Source organism: Marmota marmota, unplaced genomic scaffold (assembly GCF_001458135.2).
Source record: "Marmota marmota marmota unplaced genomic scaffold, marMar, whole genome shotgun sequence".
Lineage (NCBI taxonomy): Eukaryota > Metazoa > Chordata > Mammalia > Rodentia > Sciuridae > Marmota > Marmota marmota.
The window spans coordinates 10,397,229-10,419,810 of record NW_026000241.1 but is presented as its reverse complement, the minus strand read 5'-3'; the positions used below and the strand labels follow the sequence as shown (position 1 = coordinate 10,419,810).

General features: G+C 40.0%; 1 protein-coding gene across 1 annotated transcript in view; it reads left to right on the top strand.

Moving 5' to 3' along the window:
• Positions 1-6,848: 6,848 nt before the first annotated feature.
• Znf502 (zinc finger protein 502) overlaps positions 6,849-22,582 on the top strand; it is a 29,079-nt gene continuing 13,345 nt past the window's right edge. Inside the window, 4 exon segments of the mRNA XM_048794799.1 lie at positions 6,849-7,087; positions 17,356-17,516; positions 17,622-17,735; positions 18,278-19,660. Of these exon segments, the coding sequence (XP_048650756.1) occupies positions 17,690-17,735; positions 18,278-19,660 (1,429 nt within the window). The 5' untranslated portion in view covers positions 6,849-7,087; positions 17,356-17,516; positions 17,622-17,689.

Sequence of the window (22,582 nt, the reverse complement as noted above, 5' to 3'; positions counted from 1 at the left end):
AATTGGTCTCCTATCCCAGAGATAACCATTGTTAAATTTCTTGAGCATCCCTCCAGAGATTGGCCATGACCATGTGTTTACTGTGTTTAGTATTCCCTTCTTTAAAGATCGCAAACGGGAGCTTAGGTTGCATAATGTCTATAATTTGCTTTTTACATTTAACATGTCTTGGAGATGGTTTGTTATTGGCCTATATAATCTACCTCATTCTTATTTTCATTGTTATGTGATCTCCAATTATGGTTTGGATATCCCATTATTCATATAGAGTGCTCTGTTGTTGGTAGGTTCTTTTCTGACTTTTGCTCTTACAAACAATACTGTGCTGAATATCCCTGCATACTGTCATTGGTATGTGTGGGACTTATCTGCAGGATAAATTGATAGAAGGGCAGGTGCATTTGGTATTTCAATAGAAATTGGGAATGCAGTTCCTAATTAAGTATATGAAAATCCCCAGTTTCTGAGTCCTCTATGAGAGAATTGTCTTATCTCATAAATGAAAGATGCTCTTGTGTTTTAATTTGCATTTAGTTACAAGTGAAGTTCGTTATATCCCATGTTTGAAACCCATATGTGTATTTCTTTTTCTATGAATTGCTTACTTCTGTTCTTTAGCAGTTTTTCTTGTTGTTTGTCCTTTTAAAGACTGCTTTGTACAAGTTCTCTATATAGTAAAGAAATTACTCTTACCTGGTGTATGTGTCACTGATATTTTTCTCTGGTTTATTGGGCAGATGGTGTAGCTCAATGTTAGGGGACTTGCCTCGCACATCAAAGCCCTGGGTTGCATCCCAGCACTGCACACAAAAAAGGTTTAATGTCAAATCAAAGAGTTACCTTCTCAGAGTGATACATTCCACCGTGACTTTGTCTGATCCTTCAATAAGTCCACCAGGAAATCAGTGGAGTAAGAACTAGGGTATTCTCAGCCTCCTCCCACCTCTCAGGGATGCAGCAGGAGAAAGAGTAGGACCACAAAGATGAAGCTGGCTCCCTAGAGCTGCCAGCCAGAAGCTTACAGTTGCCCTCCCACACGGGCTCATGGAGCCATGGATACACTTGCAGGCCACGTGCAGCACAGGTGAGCCTGAGGTGCGGAGGGGAGGGAAGGGGAGGGAGGAGGATGCACCTTGCAGAGGTTGGGGATAGAGTGGGGAGGAGTGTTGGGGATGGGGCCATGTAGGGGAAGAATAGAGACTTGGGATAAGATGTAACAGCTTGGAGGAGTGGCTAGGCGATGGGAAGAGGAAGAAGGGAAAAGGGCAGCTTCCTCTGGGACCTGGGTCCTATCCAGCTGCTTTCTCTGGCCTTGGGTCAGCGGGGCATGAACCAGGCCATCCTGCTGAGGGCAAGATTGTTCTTTCAAACCTCGTGGTAGGAACTAGGGCAGTGTGGGATAGCCCTGCTCCTTACCTCCAATCAGGAAAAATCCCTAACCTGTCTGACTGGGATGCAATAAGGGCTGCAAACTTTCACAGCCCTTATAAGGCTCCCTGTTGCACTGGCCTGCCATTTGCCTGCTGGAGTCAGGGTAAGCATGGGTAAAAGAAACCCAAGCCTTACCTGACAGGGAGAACATTTTTCACTTCCAAAGTGTAATGTGAGTGCAGTTCCTGCCAATTGCCTTACATTTGGGCCTCCATGTCCTTGAGAGGGCTACTGAGCTGCTGCTCCTTCTAGAGCCTAAGAAGAGGCCTTGGCTGATGAGGGGATAAGAAAGAGGTCATGGAGGGGAAGGTGAAGGCATAGTTTGGGTCCCAAGGGGTAGGATCTGTTTTAGAGTATGGTCTAAAGGGTCATGGTGTTGAGGAAGGAGACAAATGAATCTGTGACCTCTTGGTCCAGGGCCATGAGAGGATGTCTCAGGAAATGTAATTCTAGGAGAAGGTGGACCCCTCTTGATAACACTGCCATGACCTTTCTAAAGAGCAGGTTGGATGTTGTGTGGCTTCTCCACTTGGCCCAGCCCTGCCCTGCACCAGCCTTCCAGAGCTGAGAGGGGCTGCAGTGCTTACTGAGCCTCCCCTGACAGGCCTGAAACTGGAGGCTGTTATAGCTTGAAATGGCACAGTTCCCACAGCCTTCTATAAAGGAAAGCAGTAGTTTCTCTGGCCTTATAGGTTATCCCTGGAGTTTCTGGCAGAAATGCTATTGGGCCATGTCTCAGCAGGAAAGCAAATTAATAATTAAAGCGATTTTATTTATTTATTTTAAGAAAGGGTTTTAGGTTGCCCAGGCTGGTCTCAGATTCCTGGGTTCAAGCATTCTTACTTCAGCTTCCCGGCAAGCTGGGACTACGGGTACATGCTACCACACCAAGCTATAGCTGTTTATGTCACATGGCAGTTACAGGGCATACTTACTCTATGTGACTGTTTTATATATTTTACTCACTTAACCCACACAATGCCCCTAAGGAAGATTTTCAGTTTTACAGACAGGGTCAATAAGGCAGAGGTTAGGAAGATGGCCCACAGGTAGGCATTAAATGGTGGAAAATGGGTTGGAACACAGGCAAAATGAGGGACTGCAGAGTCTGGCCTCTGGGTATCACAGTCCACAACACGGATGGACTTGGCAGTACTTTCAAGAGGGTTACTGAGGAGGGGGTCAGCCCTCAGTGGGTAAGTATCAGGTGGGGCAACAGTAAAAACCTTTGGGTGTCCCTGGTTTGGAGAGAGTCCTGGAACAATGTAGCTTAAATAGCCAACATTTGTCAGAGGGTCTTTCATCCAGGCTAGAGCATCTTGTCCCCTAACCAAATGATATAAATAACTGGTCCTCCTGGCTGGTGTAGTAGGAAATAGTGCATCAACGTTCATGGCTTAGAGACCTTCATCATGAACATCAGCTACCTGTGCTCTACAGTTCCAGGCTCACCAGGCAATTTGTTTTCTCATGTAGTGGTATCAGTTTAAGATTAAGTTAGTTTGAGAATAAGAAATAACCATGGCACATGAAGGTGGAAATTTATGTCTCTTCATTCTGAAAAATGTAAAGGCAACCCAGGGTTGGCACAGTAGCTCTGCTCCACAGATTCCTCAGGGAAACAGGCTTATTCAAGCTCACCACCCTGCCAAACCTTAGATATGACACTTCACATCATTTTAGATGGTGCTGGGGACTGAATTGTGTCTCTTCCCTCAATTCATGAGTTGAAGCCCAAACCCCCAGTGTGAGGTTACTTGGAGACAAGTCCTTTGGAATGAAATTTAGGTTAGTTGAGGTTATCAGGGCAGGGGGCTGATGAAGGAAATAGTGTTCTCATGAGAAGAGATACCAGAGAGCTTGTATTTCCTCCTTTCTTTTCTGTTTCTCTTTCCCTGCCAGACAAAGGTGGCCATTTACAACCCAGGAAACAAAATCGGCCAGCACCTTAATCTTGGACTTTCCAGCATCCAGAATTATGAGAAAAGACATTTCCAATATCCTAAGTGTTGGGTTAAACACTAATCAGTGTCTGGAAAGCTTGCAATGAGTTAGGTCTCTAAAAGAATGTGGTAACAAGGGAAGTCAGGAGGGGGCCACTTCCCTTACTTCCAATCATTAGGAAAGAGAGTGACCTAGGAATGAACTCATAAAACGTCTGAAGGAAGTCTACCCTCAAGGTGGGCATGCCACCTATCATATATGTATTCCCTCAGCTTGTAGGCACAGAATGGCCCTCCATGGCATTGTGGCCTGCCACCACCGAGGAGTGAGTAATAAAATGTCTAAAACCTCTCCATTGAGTGCTCCATGTCCTTTCTTTGGGATTGGAAAACACTTTGGGGACTTTGCAGTCCTGGGGTTGAGCAGTAAGCATCCCAGTCTATTTTTTTTGTGACATCCCAGGTTAACTAAGAAAGTGGGCTAGATTTCTGAGTTCCTGAAGATCACCAAAATTACCAATTTGTCACCAGACAGGGCTCTGAGATTCCTCCAAAGAGAAGGGGATCTCAACTGGGCCCCAGGCAGGTTTGTTTTGTTTTGAACCCAGGGCCTTGTACTTGGTAGGCAAGCACTCTATCAATGATGAGTTATGTCCTCAGCCCCCAGGCAGTTCTTTTTTTTTCTTTCTTTCTTTTTTTTTGGCACTAGGGATTGAACTGAGGCACTCAACCATTGAGCCACATTCCCAGCCCTTGTTATATTTTTTATTTTGAATGGTTTTGCTGAGTTGCTTAGGGCCTTGATAAGTTGCTGAGATCCTCCTGCCTCAGCCTCCTGAGCTTCTCGAATTATAGATATGAGGTACTGTGTCTGGCCCAAGGAAAGTTCTCCATGTTTGCCACAGAAAATAATTTCAGGAGTTGTCAGTAATCAAGGTACAAACAAAGATTTTAAGGACAGCAAAGGGGTACAAACTCAAAAATAGACTGTGGGTGTCCTCAAGAGGGAGAGATGCATGATGGTCTCAAAATCCTTGTTTGTATGTACTTTTTCAGTATATACACTTTTTCACATGGTGACAGTGTTCTGGTTCTTACAGCCAATAATAACTTTGCTGCAAGAGACAATTGCTTTTGGAATGTTATTTCAGAATGCTGAACATCATTGCCAGGAGTCTCCTTTCTCAGCTATGCTTGGTAGTGCATGCCTGTAATCTCAAAGGCTTTGGAGGCTGATATAGGTGGATCACAGGTTTAAAGCCAGCCTCAGCAACGGTGAGGCACTAAGCAACTCAGTGAGACCCTATCTTTAAATAAGTACAAAATAGGGCTGGGGATGTGGTTCAGTGGTTGAGTGCCCCTGAGTTCAATGCCTGCTACAAAAAAAAAAAAAAAAAGAAAAAAAGGAAGAAATCTCCTTTCCCTTTCCTAAGTACAAAATGCAATATATGTTATGTCCTGGAAAGATTTTAAAAATGGCTACACATTCTTCACACCTCTGTGTACTAATATTCACAGACTTGTAGTTCTTCACAATAAGTAGTTGGATTTGGATACAAGGTGTCCTCCAAAAGCTTCTGTGTTAATGCAGAATTGTCCCAAGGACCATCCTTGTTTGAATGAACTCACTGGATGATAACTGTAGGCAGGTGGTATGTAGCTGAAGGAAGTGGATCGCTGGGGACATGCACCCGGAATGATGCATCTTTCCTGCACCCCTTCCTGTCTCTTTGCTTCCTGGCCACCATGAGGTGAACAGCACTTCTCCCCCATGTCCTTCCACCCTGCTCTTCTGCCTCACCTTGGGCCTAGAGTAATGGACTCAACTGACTAAGGAATAAATCTCTGAAACTATGAGCCCAAATAAAACTCCTCTAAGTTGCTTTTGGCCCAGTTGGTTTTTTGGTCAGAGTGACAAAAAGCTAGCATAATACCAGACTCTCCTCTCTATCCCCTGAACATAGGCTCAGCATGTGAACTGTTTTGTCCAGGGAACTCTTAGCAAAACTGTTGCAAGTAGAGGCTGACAAAGTGCCACTGGGGCTTGCTCTCTTCTGCCACTCTAGGAACTCTTGAGGCTACCTACCATATTACAAAGCCCAGAATGGAGCACTGACAAGCGTTCCCAACTGATGAACCCCCCCCCCCCAACCAACCAGATTGTCAGTGACAAGACATGTAATCCAGGCCATTTCATCCTAAACAACCCATCCTAAAACACTCCGGACTAGAAAAACCCACCCCTTAGTTGACTCACTGAATTAGTAGAAGCAAAAGTGTTCATTGTTTAGTCCACTAAATCTTGGGGCGTTTTTATCAAAATGCAAAATCTAATTGTCATTTGCCCATTCTTGAGACAGTCATAGGCAAGAGGAATTCTACTGTTCTTACATAAATCAAGAGACCAACGAAGTTGAGATTTCTATGGTGTTCATGGCTGAATGGAAGAGATGCAAATACCTAAACCAAATGAGTTTTCAACAGGAAGTAAAAGGGGAGGAAGTGTATGCTCAGTTTGGTAACAACATCTAAATATGCTGTATATAAAGCTGTATGTTGCTTCTTTATATAAGAAGGAAAACTAAATTACCATTAGAAATCCCTCTCATAGGAAGTACAATATATTTTATACTATAAAGAATATGAAAATTTTTATATTTTTAAATTCATCCTTTCAGAGCACATGCCTTGTGACCAATCTCCTTCAGTTACACCCACCTGCCTACAGTTATCACCCACTAATTCCATACAAACTAGACTGGACTGTGAATACCAGTGAAGGCAACAGCCAAGGTGGTCATGTCAAGATTAGCATTGGGTTTTAAAGAAGCAATATGAGTTAGATGGCTGAGGTGGAGGAGATTAGATAGAAGAGACGGAGAATATTCCAGAAGGCAACCCCTGGAAAAAACAATTGAGGATCAGGAACAGGATAGGGATTTCAGGGTGCCAAGGGGAATTCAATGTTAGAGCAGAATACATGTATAAGAGATGTTGATCTGAGGTCTTTTTTTGTAGTCCCAATTTCGGAGTTTGTCCTTTATTCTAACATACCAGGAGCATTCGCAGTTCTTAATTGGTGTGTGTGTGTGTGTGTGTGTGTGTGTGTGTGTACTGTGATGCTGGTGATTGAACCTAGCGCCTTGTGCATGCTAGGCCAGCCCTCTGGAGGCGCTATTTTAAGCAGATAAAATAATATGCTCCTTAAAATAGCTCAATGCTGAGAGTGCCCCTTCCAACTTCTATCCAGGAACCTTTTCATCCTTCCCACCGCCCTTTGATTTAAAAAAATATATATATTTATATTTATTTACTTGGTGGTGCTGAGGATCAAACCCAGGACCTCTGCATGCAAAGCAAGCACTTTACCACTGAGCTACATCCCCAGCCCCCTAACACCGCCCTTTATAATTTTTTTGCAGTATGTGTTCCAGCCGGACTTAATCTTTAGGGAGACATCAGGAACGTGGCTGGGCTTGAAGGGAAACAAGCTGAGCTTGCAGGCTAGGCTCTGAGAGCGCGCCTTCTCCAGGATACCATAGAGCTGATCCTCCCAATTCCTAGAAAGGCAGTCGAAGATGTGCAAGAACTCAGCTAACGCACTACCGACCGCGCCACCATTTTTCTGGTCCGAGACTGGAACTCAGTTTCCCGGGTCTGCACAAGCCCCTGAGACCGTACACACCGCCCAGCGGGAGCCCCGGGATCTCACGGTGAGCGGCACGGGTCCGGAGAGGGGAACGGAGAGGTCTCGGCGCGCAGTGGCTGGGGGCGGCCGGCCGGAGCTTCCTCCCGGGATTGCTGTCTGCGCGTGCAGCCTGGAACCCGGGGCACCCCGGGCTTCTTGGCCGGGTCCAGCCTACAGTCTGACCACTAGCACCACAAAGCCCAGAGCCCAGCTAAGTGTCCAATACAGATGATAAACCTAAGAAGATGACAGTGAATGTATGAATAAATGATGAATGAATGGGATGTTAATGATGGAGAGCTCATAACCATGTCGGAAAACGAAGGCCTGGGGCTCAGAATTCTCGGTCCCAATACCAGTCTCTAACCCCAGCCTATTCTACAACCAAGAATCTTGTTTAGGGACCGTCTTCGTAGTGTACACCGCACTTAAGTGGGAAGTGTCAGGACCTAAGTTCTAATCCTGGAGAGTACAGAGGCTGCCTCTTGATCTCTAACGTTGCACTGTCAAGTAGTCAGTCGGTGCCCTGTTTTCTTCACCAGGCTCAGAGTTGACAGGGAGTTATGTGACAGCTTGTGTGCAACGTTTGTTTTCCAACAAAATGTTACAATCCATTATCACCAAACATTCATGGAATTCAGGAACAAGGAATAATCAATCAGATTACTCCGTAAGTGGAATTGTAGCTTCCCCAAAGGAAAAGTGCTTCTAATCTAGTGCTGGAAGATATGTATATGAATGGGTTTGAGTGATATTTAATTTTTTGGTTCTTTTTAAAATTGAAGCATTATAATTACACTTGGATAATATTTTTAAACCACATTTATTTAGCACTGTATAAAAGCCAGTTCTAATTTATTTGATCTTCGCAACTGCATATTATCTGTAATTTTTTAAGCAAAGAAAACAGAAACAGAGACAATAGGTTATTTGCCCAAGAACATATTGCTACTAAGTGACCCAAGGTTGTAGAAAAGGTAGATGCAAATTGCTGCTACAGCTGTGTGTTATTTAGTGCCAACAGGCAGACTAAGGAGGGTTTCAGAGACTAGTACATTTCACTATAGTCTTATTGAAGAAATTGCAGTTTTAAATTCTTGAAAAACTGCACCTGGGGGCTGGGGTTGTGTCTCAGCGGCAGAGCGCTCGCCTTGCATGTGCGAAGCCCTGGGTTCGATTCTCAGCACCACATAAAAATAAATAAATAAGTGTATTAAAAAAAAAACCTGCACCTGACTTAGACCACTTTAGGTAATTATTGAAGGGTAAGGAAGTAGCAGTGAAGAAATAGTTTAAGAGATATGAGAAGGAAGCCAGCTCCCTATTAGATTAGCAAGATGATGTATTAAAGATCCTTTCTCATGATGGGAGTGGTGGCGCATGCCTGTAACCCCAGCAGCTCCAAGGTTGAGGCAGGAGGACCACGAGTTCAAACCAGCCTCAGCAAAAGCGAGATGCTAAGCAACTCAGTGAGACCCTGTCTCTAAATAAAATACAAAATAGGGCTGGGGATGTGGCTTAGTCAATGAATGCCCCTGAGTTCATTCCCTGCTACTCCTCCCCAAAAGATCCTTTTTCCTTTTGCCCTTTATTATAATATCCGTCTTCCCCTAGATCTGCAGATAGATCATTTTAGCATCTTAAAATCACTAACAATCTGGGGGTGAGGTTGTGGCTCAGCGGTAGAGCACTCGCCTAGCACATGCAAGGCATTGGATTCAATCTTCAGCACCCCGTAAAAATAAATAAAATAAAGGTATTGTGTCCAACTATAACTAAAAAATAAAAATATTTTTAAAAATTCACTAACAATCCGATTACTCCACAATAGACACTTAGGGAAGCATATGTACTTTCCTTTATAGGTAGTATATAAGACTGTGGGTCAGCCAACCGAGGGACATGGGCCAAATTTGGCCTACATATTTTTTGGTAAAATTTTATTGAAATACCGCCAAGCTCATTTATTTACATATAGTCTATTGCTGTCTTAAAATTACAAAGGCAACTTTTTAAAAAAATAATATTCTTCTCACTCTTTTTTTTAAAGAGAGAGAGAATATATATATATATATATATATATATATATTAGTTTTTGGCGGACACAACATCTTTGTTTGTATATGGTGCTGAGAATCGAACCTGGGCCCCACGCATGCCAGGCGAGCGCGCTACTGCTTGAGCCACATCCCCAGCCCGACAAAAATTCTAATACAAGTGAACAAATTAGAATCTAAATGGATGGAAGGAGTTCTGAATGCTTCCCAAAAGAAAATGCAAGCTGTTCACTTACTTGCAGCACTTCATTTTAAAAACACTCTTATGACCATCTTTCCCATTAGCTGATGTTATGAAAGGACACAAAAGTTTAAAAAAGGGAAACCAGTCTTAGGAATGGATTAAGAGAAGTTGGCAAAAATCAGGAACATCTCAGGGAAACCAAACCAGAAAATTCCAAGATTGAGAAAAACTGGGAGAGCTAGTGGCTAAAACCAGCTTCTGCTACATCTCAAAAATATATCTCATTTCTCTGTGGTAGAATACATAATATTTCACTTACTAAAGATTAATCTGGATACATAAGCATGGGCTTGAAAATGCAAATATCATGGAGGGTTAGTGATTATCAGTCTTCACATTCTGCTCATATGAGCCACATAAGAATTTAGTGAAATGTTGGCCCTAGTTCCTTACAAATTGAGGACTATTATAAAAGTAGAATGGCAGGATAGTTAAGGTCATAGATCCTAAAGCCATACTGCTTGGATTTGAATGCAGGCTGTGAAAACTGGACTAGTTCTCTTGGTGCCTCTGTTTCATCTTTGGCAAAATAGGAGTAATAGTTGAAACAGTTTCTTGAGGTGACTGAGGGACATAAATTAGTATGGAAGAGAGAAAAGAAAACTCAAATATATTTGAAGGAACAATGGCCATAAATTTTTCAAATTTGGTAATAACAACAAATGTGCATATCCAAGCAGCTTAAAGAATTTCAAACACAAGAAACATACAGAAGTAAAAATCTTAAAAACAGAGAAAAGACCTTATGTATGAAGGAACAAAGATGAGAATGACAGCAGACTTCTCATCAGGAACAATGCAAGCTAGTAGGGAGTGGAACTGCATCTATAAAGTACTAATAGAGAAAAAAGTCACACTAGAATTTTATGTCCAATCAAACAGGAAAGGCAAAATACTTTTCATATAGACAGAAGTTAAAGAACTCATCACCAGCAGACCAGGAAGTTCTTCAGGCAGAAGGATAACAATACCTGATGGAAATAAGGATCTACAAAAAGAAATGAAGAGCACAGGAAATTGTGTCCACATGGGTAAACACATATGACTTTCTTACTGAAACCTCTTTAAAAGGTAACTGACAATTTAAACAAAGATACTCACATTTCAGTGTGGACTTTGAGGTGTGTAAGTGAAATGTTTAAACAACAGCACACAGGCCAAGAGAGGAGAAGTGGAAGTATACTAGGAAGGTTCTTGTGCTATGTATGGTGTAAGAACATCTACAGATAGACAGGTAAAGGTGTGCCCTGTGAACCTACACCAACAACAAAGTAAAGAGCTCATAATAAATAAAATTGTATAGAGTAGGGAATAGATTAAAATCATTTTAAAAAGGAAAAGAGATGCACCAATGCAGATATTATTAAAAGAAATTTGAAGTGGCTCTATTAATATAAAAATATAGATTTCAGACCAAAATTTCAGGGAAGGAGAAAGTCATTTCATAATGACAAATGAGTCAAAGAAAAAGGAAGATATGCCATCCTAAACATGTACTGATAACAGAGCTTTAAGCTTTATGGAGTGAAACTGAGAAAACTGTAAAGAGAAATGGATGAATCTACAGTTACAGTATAATATTTCTGTTCCCATCTCTGAATAAATACCAGAGCAAGTAGTCAGAAAATCATGGAGGATACAGAATTTGACCTAATTGGCACTAACAGAAGATTCCATCTAATAATAGCAGAATACATGTTCTTTTCATTTACACACACAGCACTTTCCAAGAGAGATTATATTATCTGCTATAAAAAAATCTCTGTAAATATAAAAGGATTCAGATTATACAAACCACTTGATCACAATGAAATTAAAGTAGGAATCAATAAGAGAAAGGACTCCAGAAAGATCTCCAAAATATTTGGAAACTAAGTAACAGATTTTAATAGTTCACGACTCAAAGAAAAAAATCAAAAGGAATTAAAAAGTATTTTTAATTGAATGAAAATGAAAACATGACATCAAAAATCATTGTATAGTGCTAAAGTAGTACTTAAGGGAAATTTTATTGCACTAAACATTTATTTAGAAAAGAAGAAAAATTTTTAAAAGCAATGATCTGCTTACACCCTAGAAAACTAAGAAAATAAGAGCAAATAAAATCTAAATAAGCAAAAGAAATAAAAAGTAAAATTTAGAGTAGAAATCAACAAAATAAAAATAATAAACAATAGAAAAATTCAATAAGACCCAAATCTGGCTGTTGGTGAAAAATTAATAAAACTGATAAGCCTCTAATGTGAGTGACAGGAAGAAAAAGAAAGGAATGAAGTAAGGAGACACAACACAAGTAAATAATCAATATAAGGAATTAGAGGAGTGAAATCACTATAAAGTCAACAGCTATTAAAAGAATAACAAGTAAATCAGGCATAGCATACACCTTTAACCCCTGCTGCTCGAGAGGCAGAGAGAGGAGGATGGCAAGTTCCAGGCCAGCCTCAGCAATTTAGAGACTCTGTCTCAGAAGGGGGGGGGCACACTGGGGATGTGGCTTAGGGCACCCCTGTGTTCAGTCCCTCGTACCTGCCAGAAGGATAAGTGTCAGGGGAGTTCCACCCTCAGGTTTGATGATCTGCTAGAAATGACTCAGAACTCAGTTTACTCCAATGAAAGGATATAAATTAAAATCAGCAAAGGCAAAGGGCACATATGAGTCCTGGAAAAATCAGGTGGGAGCTTCCGGTTGTCCCCTACCAGTGTATTTTTAGAAATAGCACTTAACTCTCCCAGCAATGATATGTGACTACACAAATGAAGTACTGCCAACCAGGAAAGCATACCTGGAACCTTAATGTGCAGAGTTCTTCTGGGTGTGTCAGTCACAGAGGCTTGGAGGATTCTTACAACTTACTAGATATCCAATATCCAGTTCCTCCAGACACCAAACTAATACAGCAAGGCCAGGAAGGCAAACCAACAAAAACAGTATTCACCATAAATCACATTGTTAGCATAAAGTGTCTAATAAGGCCAAGGGTCTCGAGTTTATCACCCCAAAGCAAGTCAAGGGCTAGTCTTCTCTTTGGAACATGCTGGATTTGAGCAGCCCAACCCGTTCAAGTTAACCCTTTACTGCACAACAGGAGAATACTATGAACTACTTTATGCCATTATATTCAATAAGTTGGATGAATGGACAAATATCTTGAAAGAAAAACTATGTGGGAAGAGCCCCCACGTCCTTGAATAGGCAGAATATTGTCAAAATGGCCTTACAACCAAAAGCAATATTTAGATTCAAGGCAATCCCCATTAAAACACCAGTGATATTCTCCTCAGAACTAGGGAAAAAAATCCTAAAATTCATACATAAGAATAACACAGCCAAAATAACCAAAGCAATTATGAGCAAAAAGAGTAAAATTGGAAGCATCACAATACCCAGCTTCAAATTATACTTAGGAGCCATAGTAACAAACACAGGTTGGGCTGGCACCATGGTGCATGCCTATAATCCCAGCAACTCAAGAGGGTGAGGCAGGAGGACGGCAAGTTCAAGGACAGCTTGAGCAACTTAGTGAGATGTTGAGAGCCACAGCTGAAGGGGCCCCAGCAAACTTCCAGCTGCCAGCAAACTTCCAGCTGCCAGCTGATGATTGGCTCACAGCGGCCCCAGCAACATCTAGCTGATTGGCTTCTCGGCCCCAGCAACATCTAGCTGATTGGCTCCTCTGCGGTGATGCTCATTGGGCTGTTTCCCTGCCCTTTCAGACCACGGAGCTGCTCATTGGGGGACTTTTTTGGCTCCGCCCACGTGACCCAGCCAATCGGCCTCAAGAGCAGGAGGATTGTGGGAGGTGGAGAGAAGCTTGTGTGGGAGAGAGAGGCTTGTGGAAAGCCGGTGGTGGCAGTTGAGGCTCTGAGGGTTTTTCCTGAGAGGCTGTTTTGTTTGGCGTGTGTGGTTCTAAAAATAAAGTTAGTTTCTTTTGACAAGTGGCTCCTGATTGTGCCCAGCCAGACTGTGGCATTTGGTGGCCCGTACGGGGAGCGACTGAGGGTAAGTGAAACTGCTCGCCCATGAGGGCAGGGCGAGAGGATGGGTAGCCATTTTAAGATTCCTCTTTTATTTTGCTTCACTTTTGTTTTAAGTTGCCTGTCCCTGGAGATGAGTGAGACGGAAGAAAAACCGCTCACATCTGAGGAAAAACTATTTACGTCTGAGGAACAGATAGGGAGAAAGGACGGATGNAGAATTTTAATATATATATATTATATTAGTTTTTGGCGGACACAACATCTTTGTTTGTATGTGGTGCTGAGGATCGAACCCGGGCCGCACCCATGCCAAGTGAGTGCACTACCGCTTGAGCCACATCCCCAGCTCGAACAAAGGCAACTTTGAAATTGCAACAGAAAGAGAGTTTAGTTGATGAAGCCTAATATGCTTTCTGGCCCTTTACAGAAAAAGTTCCCTGCCCCCTCAATTAGACAATATAGTAACAGCTCAGATGATCCATGGTTAGAGAAGAGGGGTCATCACCAAGTCATCTTTCCTTCTATATAGGTTTTTTGATCAAAATAACATCCAACACATCTTGTGTGCATACCATGTCACAGATATTTCTATGAATTCTTTACAAGAACTAATTCATTTAGTCCATGATTCAGAGAATTTTGGAGTTGGAATGTCTTAATGGAAATTATCCAATTATCTTTTCATTTAAGAAGCCTGTCTGTCAGGTAGACCCACTCATATGGCAGGGTAAAGTTCTGACTCCCTGTCCAGTCCACTTCCATCTCATTCTGAATGGAAGACCACTACCATATCCATTGAATGTGATATTTTTTTATTTTGTTTCAGGGTTTTTCTTTTTTCTTTTTTTTTTTTTTTTTTCCTTTGGTGCTGAAACCCATGTTTTAAAAATAACTTTTCTGGGGCTGGGGCAGTGGCTCAGTGGTAGAGTGCTTGACTAGCATGTGTGAGGCACTGGGTTTGATTTTTAGCACTACATATAAATAAGTGAATAAAATAAAGGTCCAACAACAACTAAAAAATTTTAAAAAATAACTTTTCTGACTAATATAAAAGTAACACATTTATGTTTACTAAAGCAAAAATCGAGTATATACAAGAGTATAAAGTTACAAAGTAAAGTGACTTGTTTACTGATCTGGAGATAACTATATTAATTTTGGTGAATTTTCTTTTCTATTTTAAATGTGTGTATTCTGCTAAGTTGGTGTATTAATAACTTCTTGGGCTGGGGATGTGGCTCAAGCGGTAGCGCACTCGCCTGGCATGCGTGCGGCCCAGGTTCGATCCTCAGCACCACATACAAAGATGTTGTGTCTGCCGAAAACTAAAAAATAAATATTAAAAAAAATAATTTGTTTACTCAGAGCTTACTTAGTATATGCATATATATATATTTTGGATTGGTGTCTTATATCCATTTGCTTCAACATAAAAGTATTTTCTCATGAATATTCTTTAAAACTATGATCTTTACAGTTTAGTAACTTATATATATATTCTATCAATGTATTTTGCCTGTTTTTTAAAATTATAGTAACAATGTGATCTATGCACAAAAATCTTGGGAACCATCTGATTGTATTTTTTTTGCTTTTTTTTTCATCTGATTATAGATGTTATTTATTTCTATGGGAAAATGTTCAAATATTACAAAAAGATCAGCTCTAAAGCAAAAGTGTATTGCAATTTTATACCTCAAGGATGATCACAGATAGCAATTTGATATCAATTCTCATATTTAAGTTAGAATTTTTTTTAAAAGAGTAAAGTAAAATATAGACAGTAGAGGAATTTAGGGAAAATTATTTATAATTCAGTATCACTACAGTAATTATTTTTCCTTCTTGATCTTATTCACATTCACCAAACAAACATATTTCATATGTTTGCTTCATATATGTTTGTTAAAAAGATCAGTGTGAATAAGATCAAGAAGAAATTTTAATATTCTGCATTTTAATTTATATATTTGCATAAGTAGTTCTCCAAATTGTCCATATTTTCGTTTTAATTACTGCTATGTTTCTATAATTTCCACTAAGTGGAAGTACCATAATTTTCTAAGCTTCAATGTCTACCAACAGAAAAATTATCTCCAACAACATTGCAGGGGATATTTTTTTACATGAAACAAAATTCCAGTTTTTGTTTCCCTCTGAGAACTTCTCTATGAGAAAGTTCTAGTAATAGAATTACTAGGTGAGAGAATGCAGGCATTTTTGTGATTTACTTTCAAGATTTCAGTTACTCTATGTCAAAAACTCTAGGGGGCTGGGGGTGTTCAGTGTTGAAGTATATGCCTAGTGTGTGTAAGGCCCTGAGTTTGATCCCCAGCACCACCAAACAAAACAAAGAACACTCTCAGTGTTAAGTGTTTAGCTCATACCTCTCTCCTCTATTCCAGATATGTTTTACTTTTCCTTCAGACATTTCAAAACTAAATGTATCTTTTTCTTCCCCAGTTCAGTGTTCCCACTTCACTGTATGTCACTATCATCATTGAAGCCATAAACTTGCCAATTATTCTTGACTTATCTTTCTCACCTCCTTCCCACAATACTCATCCAGTCCTGATGATTCTGTCTTATAGTTTGTCCAGTGCCCTTTCTGCATATTCAAACAGCCTCACAGAGACTCGCAGCCATGCACTCCCACCCTCTACCCTTTGCATGCACTCTTTCCATGCTGTGGGCAGAGGATTGTTTTTATACAATAGTAGATTGAATCATATATTTTATCAAATCTTTTGTGACTTTCTGTTCACTTTAGGGTTAAATCCTTAAATGGTTTGCAGGATTCTGTTTGATCTGGGCTTTCCTTGCCCTAAGGCTTTCTATCTGATTTCTAGTGCATAACAGTTTAGCTGTACTGAGTCTTTTTCATTCTTTCAAAATTTTGTGCTTGATTCCTTAGGAATCTTATGTTTAGTTTCAGATATAGTTTATTTACTATATTAGTAAATATAGTATACTCCTGTCTAGTTCCTATTTGGCTCCTTAACAGAGGCTTGGTTTCCTATATTCCTATATTCCTATATTTCCTGTATTCCATAGTACCCTATACTTTCACTTTTGTTAATTTCCTGTTTTGAAATTATTGATTTAATTTTCTTTGTTTAGATATGATAACAAGTTCAAGACTGGCAAGGGCATTATTTGACTATTCCCCCAAACCCCTCAGTGTCTAGCACTGATTACTCTCAAATTCTACTCTGCTGTTTGAGTTTCTTTAGGATTGTGTGATACCTCTTTAGGATTGTGTGCCCTGTTATGTTCCTCCTCTGAAAGAGAACCAGGAAAGCCTACACATGATCTTCTTAAGAACATTCAAAACTCGGGCTAGGGATGTGGCTCAAGTGGTTGCGCACTCGCCTGGCATGCATGCGTGCGGCCCGGGTTCGATCCTCAGCACCACATACAAAACAAAGATGTTGTGTCTGCCAATAACTAAAAAAATATATATATATTAAAATTCTCTCTCTCCCTCTCCCTCTCCCTCTCCCTCTCTCTCTCTTTAAAAAAAAAAACATTCAAAACTCAAAACAGGAATTTCACAATTAAAGTTTTTTTTTTCTTTTAAAGAGCAACTTATGTGCTCATATTGTGGGGGCTGGGGATGTGGCTCAAGTGGTAAGGCTGTCGCCTGGCATGCGCGGGGCACTGGTTTTCGATCCTCAGCACCACATAAAAATAAAATAAATATCGTTATGTGCTCATATTGAGCTGCCTGCTTGAATAAAAAATTGTTTCATTGATATAACATCTAGAAGAAAGGACAATCAGCATATTTTTAATTTGCATTAGAGATCCCTAGGCATGATCCAGGTTAATTGACATATGGTGGAAATTAATGAAACAGATCTAATGCATTAGGCTTTGCATGAAGCCATTTTCCTGTGCAGCTTATGATTATATTAACTGACTTTTAGTAAAGATTATTGTATAAGGAACAGAGAGCACTAAGTGACACGAATATTCATATCTGTCTAATCTTTGTCTTTATAATTTAAGGTAAAAAATAACATTTGGATTTATTCATCAAGTGCTTGAGCATTGGACAGTCTGTCTGAGTCTACCACTTCCTGAACAGCTGAAAAATGGTGTTTGTGAACCTAGATGGCTGCATGCCAACCCGAATTTTTGCTGAAATAGTCACACTGCTATCCTGAGAGGTATTATGTGTGTTATTAGTTTCTCCAAACAACAATTGTTATTCATTTTTCTGTTTGCTGGGAAAATGATATCTGCCAACGGAACCATTTTCCCCCCATGAGCAGGGTTGGTGGTTTTCCAAGCCTGAAGTCTTTTCTAATCAAAGCAAGGAGAAGATTTGTGGTTGTTGAATATGCAAGGAGCTGAAGAGAAAGCTACTGAAAGAGACACTTGTTCAGGTGAGTGAGTATAGGACAATGTATGAGACATAGCCACCCAGTAGGAAGGGTTTGAAAATTTTAGAAGAGAAACAGATTAATGCTCAGGAGATAAAATTACTCTCTCTCACAGGAATGTTGGGAACAGGTATGGATGAGCATCTCCAGGGCCACCTTTTTCCTGGTACTCAATAAATCTTTATCATTTCCAACATTTGCCTTTTAAAATTCTCCCATTATCCACTTTTTGAATAAAACCCATCCATATTACCCATTTTGGTTTAATCTCAGCCTCTGCAGTGTCTGTTATTTTCCATTTTTACTCTTGCCTGTGATTGACTCACTCCACAGGTACCTTGCTGCCCATTCCATGAGGTTCCTCATCAGTGGTGATCACATTACCCTAATGTAGATCTCTACCAACTCTGACTTATTTGCCATGCTTGCTTTTATTATTCTATACTCATAGGCCATTACTGAGACCTGTGAAAGTTGGGGTCCCACAGTTTCAGTGACCAGCTCTGTCAGACACAAGAGATATTTACTGTGGTGATTTCTTTTAGGTTGGAAGAACAAACCTGTTGCAAAGCAGGGTGTTGTTCAAATTGATCCACCAGGGAGAATAGCAAAGAGATTCCAAGAGGATGAACAGCAGGGTTCTATGTTGGAAGAAAAATATGCCAGTGAGGACATAAAGGAAAATTCTTGGGAAGAGGCTCCTGGGCCAGGAGGTTTTGGGGGAATAAACTTTATCCACGGAGAAGCATCCCCTGAAATGTTTAGTCAAGAATATAATTTTGAGAAAAGCTTGCTTTTGACCTCAAGCCTTGTTACACATCTCAGGGTTTCTACAGAAGACAGTCTGCATCAGTGGGAAACATGTAATATACATACAAGTGAGATTTCAGACCATAGTAAGTGTTCAACTCTCTCCACACAGAAAAAATCTTGGCTATGTCAGGAATGTGGAAAAAACTTCACTCAGAGCTCATCCCTTACCCAACATCAGAGAACTCATACTGGAGAGAGACCATATGCATGCAAAGAGTGTGGGAAAGCTTTTAGTCGTAGCTCATTCCTTGTTCAACATCAAAGAATTCACACTGGAGTGAAACCATATGGATGTGAGCAATGTGGGAAGGCCTTTCGATGTCGATCATTTCTTACTCAGCATCAGAGAATCCACACTGGAGAGAAACCTTACAAATGTAATCAATGTGGGAATTCTTTCCGCAATCATTCACATCTTACTGAACATCAGAGAATTCACACCGGAGAAAAACCCTATAAGTGTAATAGATGTGGAAAGGCATTCAGTCAGAATACACACCTTATACATCATCAGAGAATTCACACAGGTGAGAAACCTTATTTATGTAATGAATGTGGCTCTTCTTTTCGTAAACACTCAAATCTTATGCAACATCAGCGAATTCACACTGGGGAAAAGCCACATAAGTGTGATGAATGTGGGAAAACCTTTCAAACAAAGGCAAACCTCTCTCAGCACCAGAGAATTCATACTGGAGAAAAACCCTATAAATGTAAGGAGTGTGGTAAAACCTTTTGTCAAAGTCCATCTCTTATTAAACACCAGCGAATTCATACAGGAGAAAAACCCTATAAATGTAAGGAATGTGGCAAAGCTTTTACTCAGAGCACCCCTCTCACTAAGCATCAGAGAATTCATACAGGGGAAAGACCCTACAAATGCAGCGAATGTGGCAAAGCCTTCATCCAGAGCATTTGCCTTATTCGGCATCAGAGAAGTCACACTGGAGAAAAACCCTATAAATGTAAGGAATGTGGCAAGGGCTTTAATCAGAATACCTGCCTCACTCAGCATATGAGAATTCATACTGGGGAGAAGCCCTATAAATGTAAAGAATGTGGGAAGGCCTTTGCTCATAGCTCATCTCTTACGGAACATCATAGGACTCACACTGGTGAGAAGCTCTATAAATGTAGCGAATGTGAAAAAACCTTTCGCAAATATGCACACCTTAGTGAACACTACAGAATTCACACTGGTGAGAAGCCGTATGAATGCATCAAATGTGGAAAATTCTTCAGACATAGTTCAGTCCTTTTCAGACATCAGAAACTTCACAGTGGTGATTAATCCTGGCATTTAGCTTATGATGGTTTCTCTAGAAAGAGTACCTAAGAATCTGGCTGGGAGGAGAGGGGCACATAGGGAAGATGAGACTTGGCTGCTCTTCTCACGTGGAAGTGGGAACCTGGAGGATGCAGAACTTACTCCAGGTGGACATCTTGGAATACTGGGTAAAAAGGAAAAAACAGTTTTTCAGATAAAGCTGGCAGATTACCACTCCTCTCTCCACATGACTACACCAAAAGGGCAGACATTTGTTAAGTTAGCACTTGTATTTCCTTTACCATACTCCACCCAGCCTTCTGACTTTGTCACCTAAGTACAGTGGCTGATGTGGAAGTGACAGCAATCTGATATAGTTCTGAGGTTTAACTTCCAAATGTTTGAGGCAGCTGTGACCATTCCATGATAGGGAGGCTCCCTGATCTGTAGAAGTAGTCCTGTGAGTGGGATACAGAAACAAGTGGGGGAAAAAAAAGAACCTATATTCATTCATTCAACCAAATAACAGGATGTGGCCAAAACTGGGCTGATCTGCACAGATGTTCTGTTGAAGATGACATTCATTGGGGTGAGAAAGATCTTTCTGATGCTTTTAAGCCTGTGGGTGACATGAAGCTAAGAAGAAAATAGAAGACAAAGAGAGTTTGCCATTTTATTGAAAGACAGGTCTGCTCAGAGGAAGGGAAAGGAAAATCCAACTTCTGTCACAGAAGAATACTAGTTTAGGAGAGAAGTGGTCTGTTGTGGACTAATAGTGATAAGAGGCTTCAGAATAGAAAGCCTGAATGTGTCTGAGGAAGCCATATATATGTAACCTTGCTTGTCCTAAGGAGTACATCTCTGTGTTAAAAGTTTGGCTAGGCCACTGGTTCACAGGAACTAGTGTAGAGGGACCCACTATGACTAACAAAAGGGACTTGGGTATTGGCCTTTAGGAGAAAGCTTTAGTGATGAAAGAAGACAGCCTTTTATGCTGGCTGGAGTTTCAGACTCCTGGGCTAGTCCTTAATAGAGTGTTGGAATTTGTCAATGAATTTGGAAAGAATTCTAAATCCCTGTAAATCAAAATAACAGTTTATTGCTGAAATTACAGTTTACCCATTATTTCCTCAGTCCCTTTCATGTACTTAACTGCCACCCAGAAATTGAGCTCCATAAGATTAAAGACTTTGAGCAGTATTTGAAATAATTTCCTAAGTTCTGAAGCTTATATAATTTTTAAAATATGAATATAAAAATCACCTAAAGTAAGTTGATTCTGGAATGCTTAGTTATTTGTAACTGCAGATATATCCAGAACTTCTGTCTTGCAAGCATCAGTGTAACCATTCATAACTGTTAATAGGAATGTGATACAAGTAACATATTTGCTTTTTCCTCTCTAGCTGTGAAGTTTATGTTCTGAAGACCTACAACAGATGAAATCATAATTGAGGAAATTAATACCTTGTTTGCAAAAAAATAACCCTATGAAATATTTCTGAATATTTTATGCTCATGAAAATACATATTTTACTGAAAGTAAATATCAATGTGTTTATACTTCCTAAATGAAAAATAACACTATAGAAGTAATGCTGGTACATAGTTTATTAAATATTTGGTAAATTATTATATTAATTATATATATTCTTATATTTTAAATTCTGGTGAAAAAGATTTTCTAAAATGGAATGGATATGACCTTGAATATTTAGTCTCTGGACAATTATAGTCTGCACATTTTTATTTCATGGGGAAATAGAAAAAGATTTCATCATCTTTCCACTGCCCTCAGCCCATATTCTCACATTTACACATAACTGCTCCTAATTTTATTTCAGTTGTTGGCTCTTAAATGTGCCTTGTCTTTTCAGTGTGTCCCTAAACCTAAAAATTGCCATCCCCTTCAACCTTTTCTTTTATTCAGTTTTCATATTAGTCCAACTCCTGTTGACATTATGTCCTAAATCTAGAAGCCATCTCCCTTTAGTCTAGTTCTCCAGGTTATTTTTGAGACTATTTTCAGTTTTTCTAAATAGTCTTTCAATTTCTACCACCACAAAGCCATCTTTCATTTTTCTTCTAGATGATTTTTCTAATCCTAATTGTATGCCTTATTAATTTCTCTTAGAATAAAGTCCTAGCCCTCTAAAGAAACATCTGAGGCTGCTCATTAATCTCATGACTATGTCTCCATCCTCAGCTGCCATTTGTTGTCCAGTACATTCTGCTTGATGGTGCAGATTTCTTTAGTTCTGCAGCATTGCCACTGTAATCTGGTACTTTCTTGCATATAATATTTCTGTTGCCTCCCTTTCTTGCTTTGGCTTTCCTGGAGAGTTTGTATGCATTATTCATCAATGTGCTCAAGTGACAGCATAAAACTGCCTCTAACCTCACAATTTTTATTCTGTATTCTATACTTTTTATCGTTTTGTCATCTTACATGATAATGTGTTGTTTACAAACCTTTCTTTTCCCACTGAACTGTACAGTCCACCAGGGCTCAGGCAATGTGATATTCATCTTTGTATCCACAGTAACTGGCACTTGAAAATTACTCAGTAAATACTTGTTGAGCTCAACCAAAATACTGAGTTAGACATTTCTCCAGCCAGTCTGCCCATTGTAACTTAAGTCCCTATGTATCAGCAGAAAGGAGATAATGTGAGTGTATGTGTCTTTTAAGTGTTTGCCATGAGCAAGAATTCTGACCTCTCTCATATATATATATATATATATATATATATATATATATATATATATA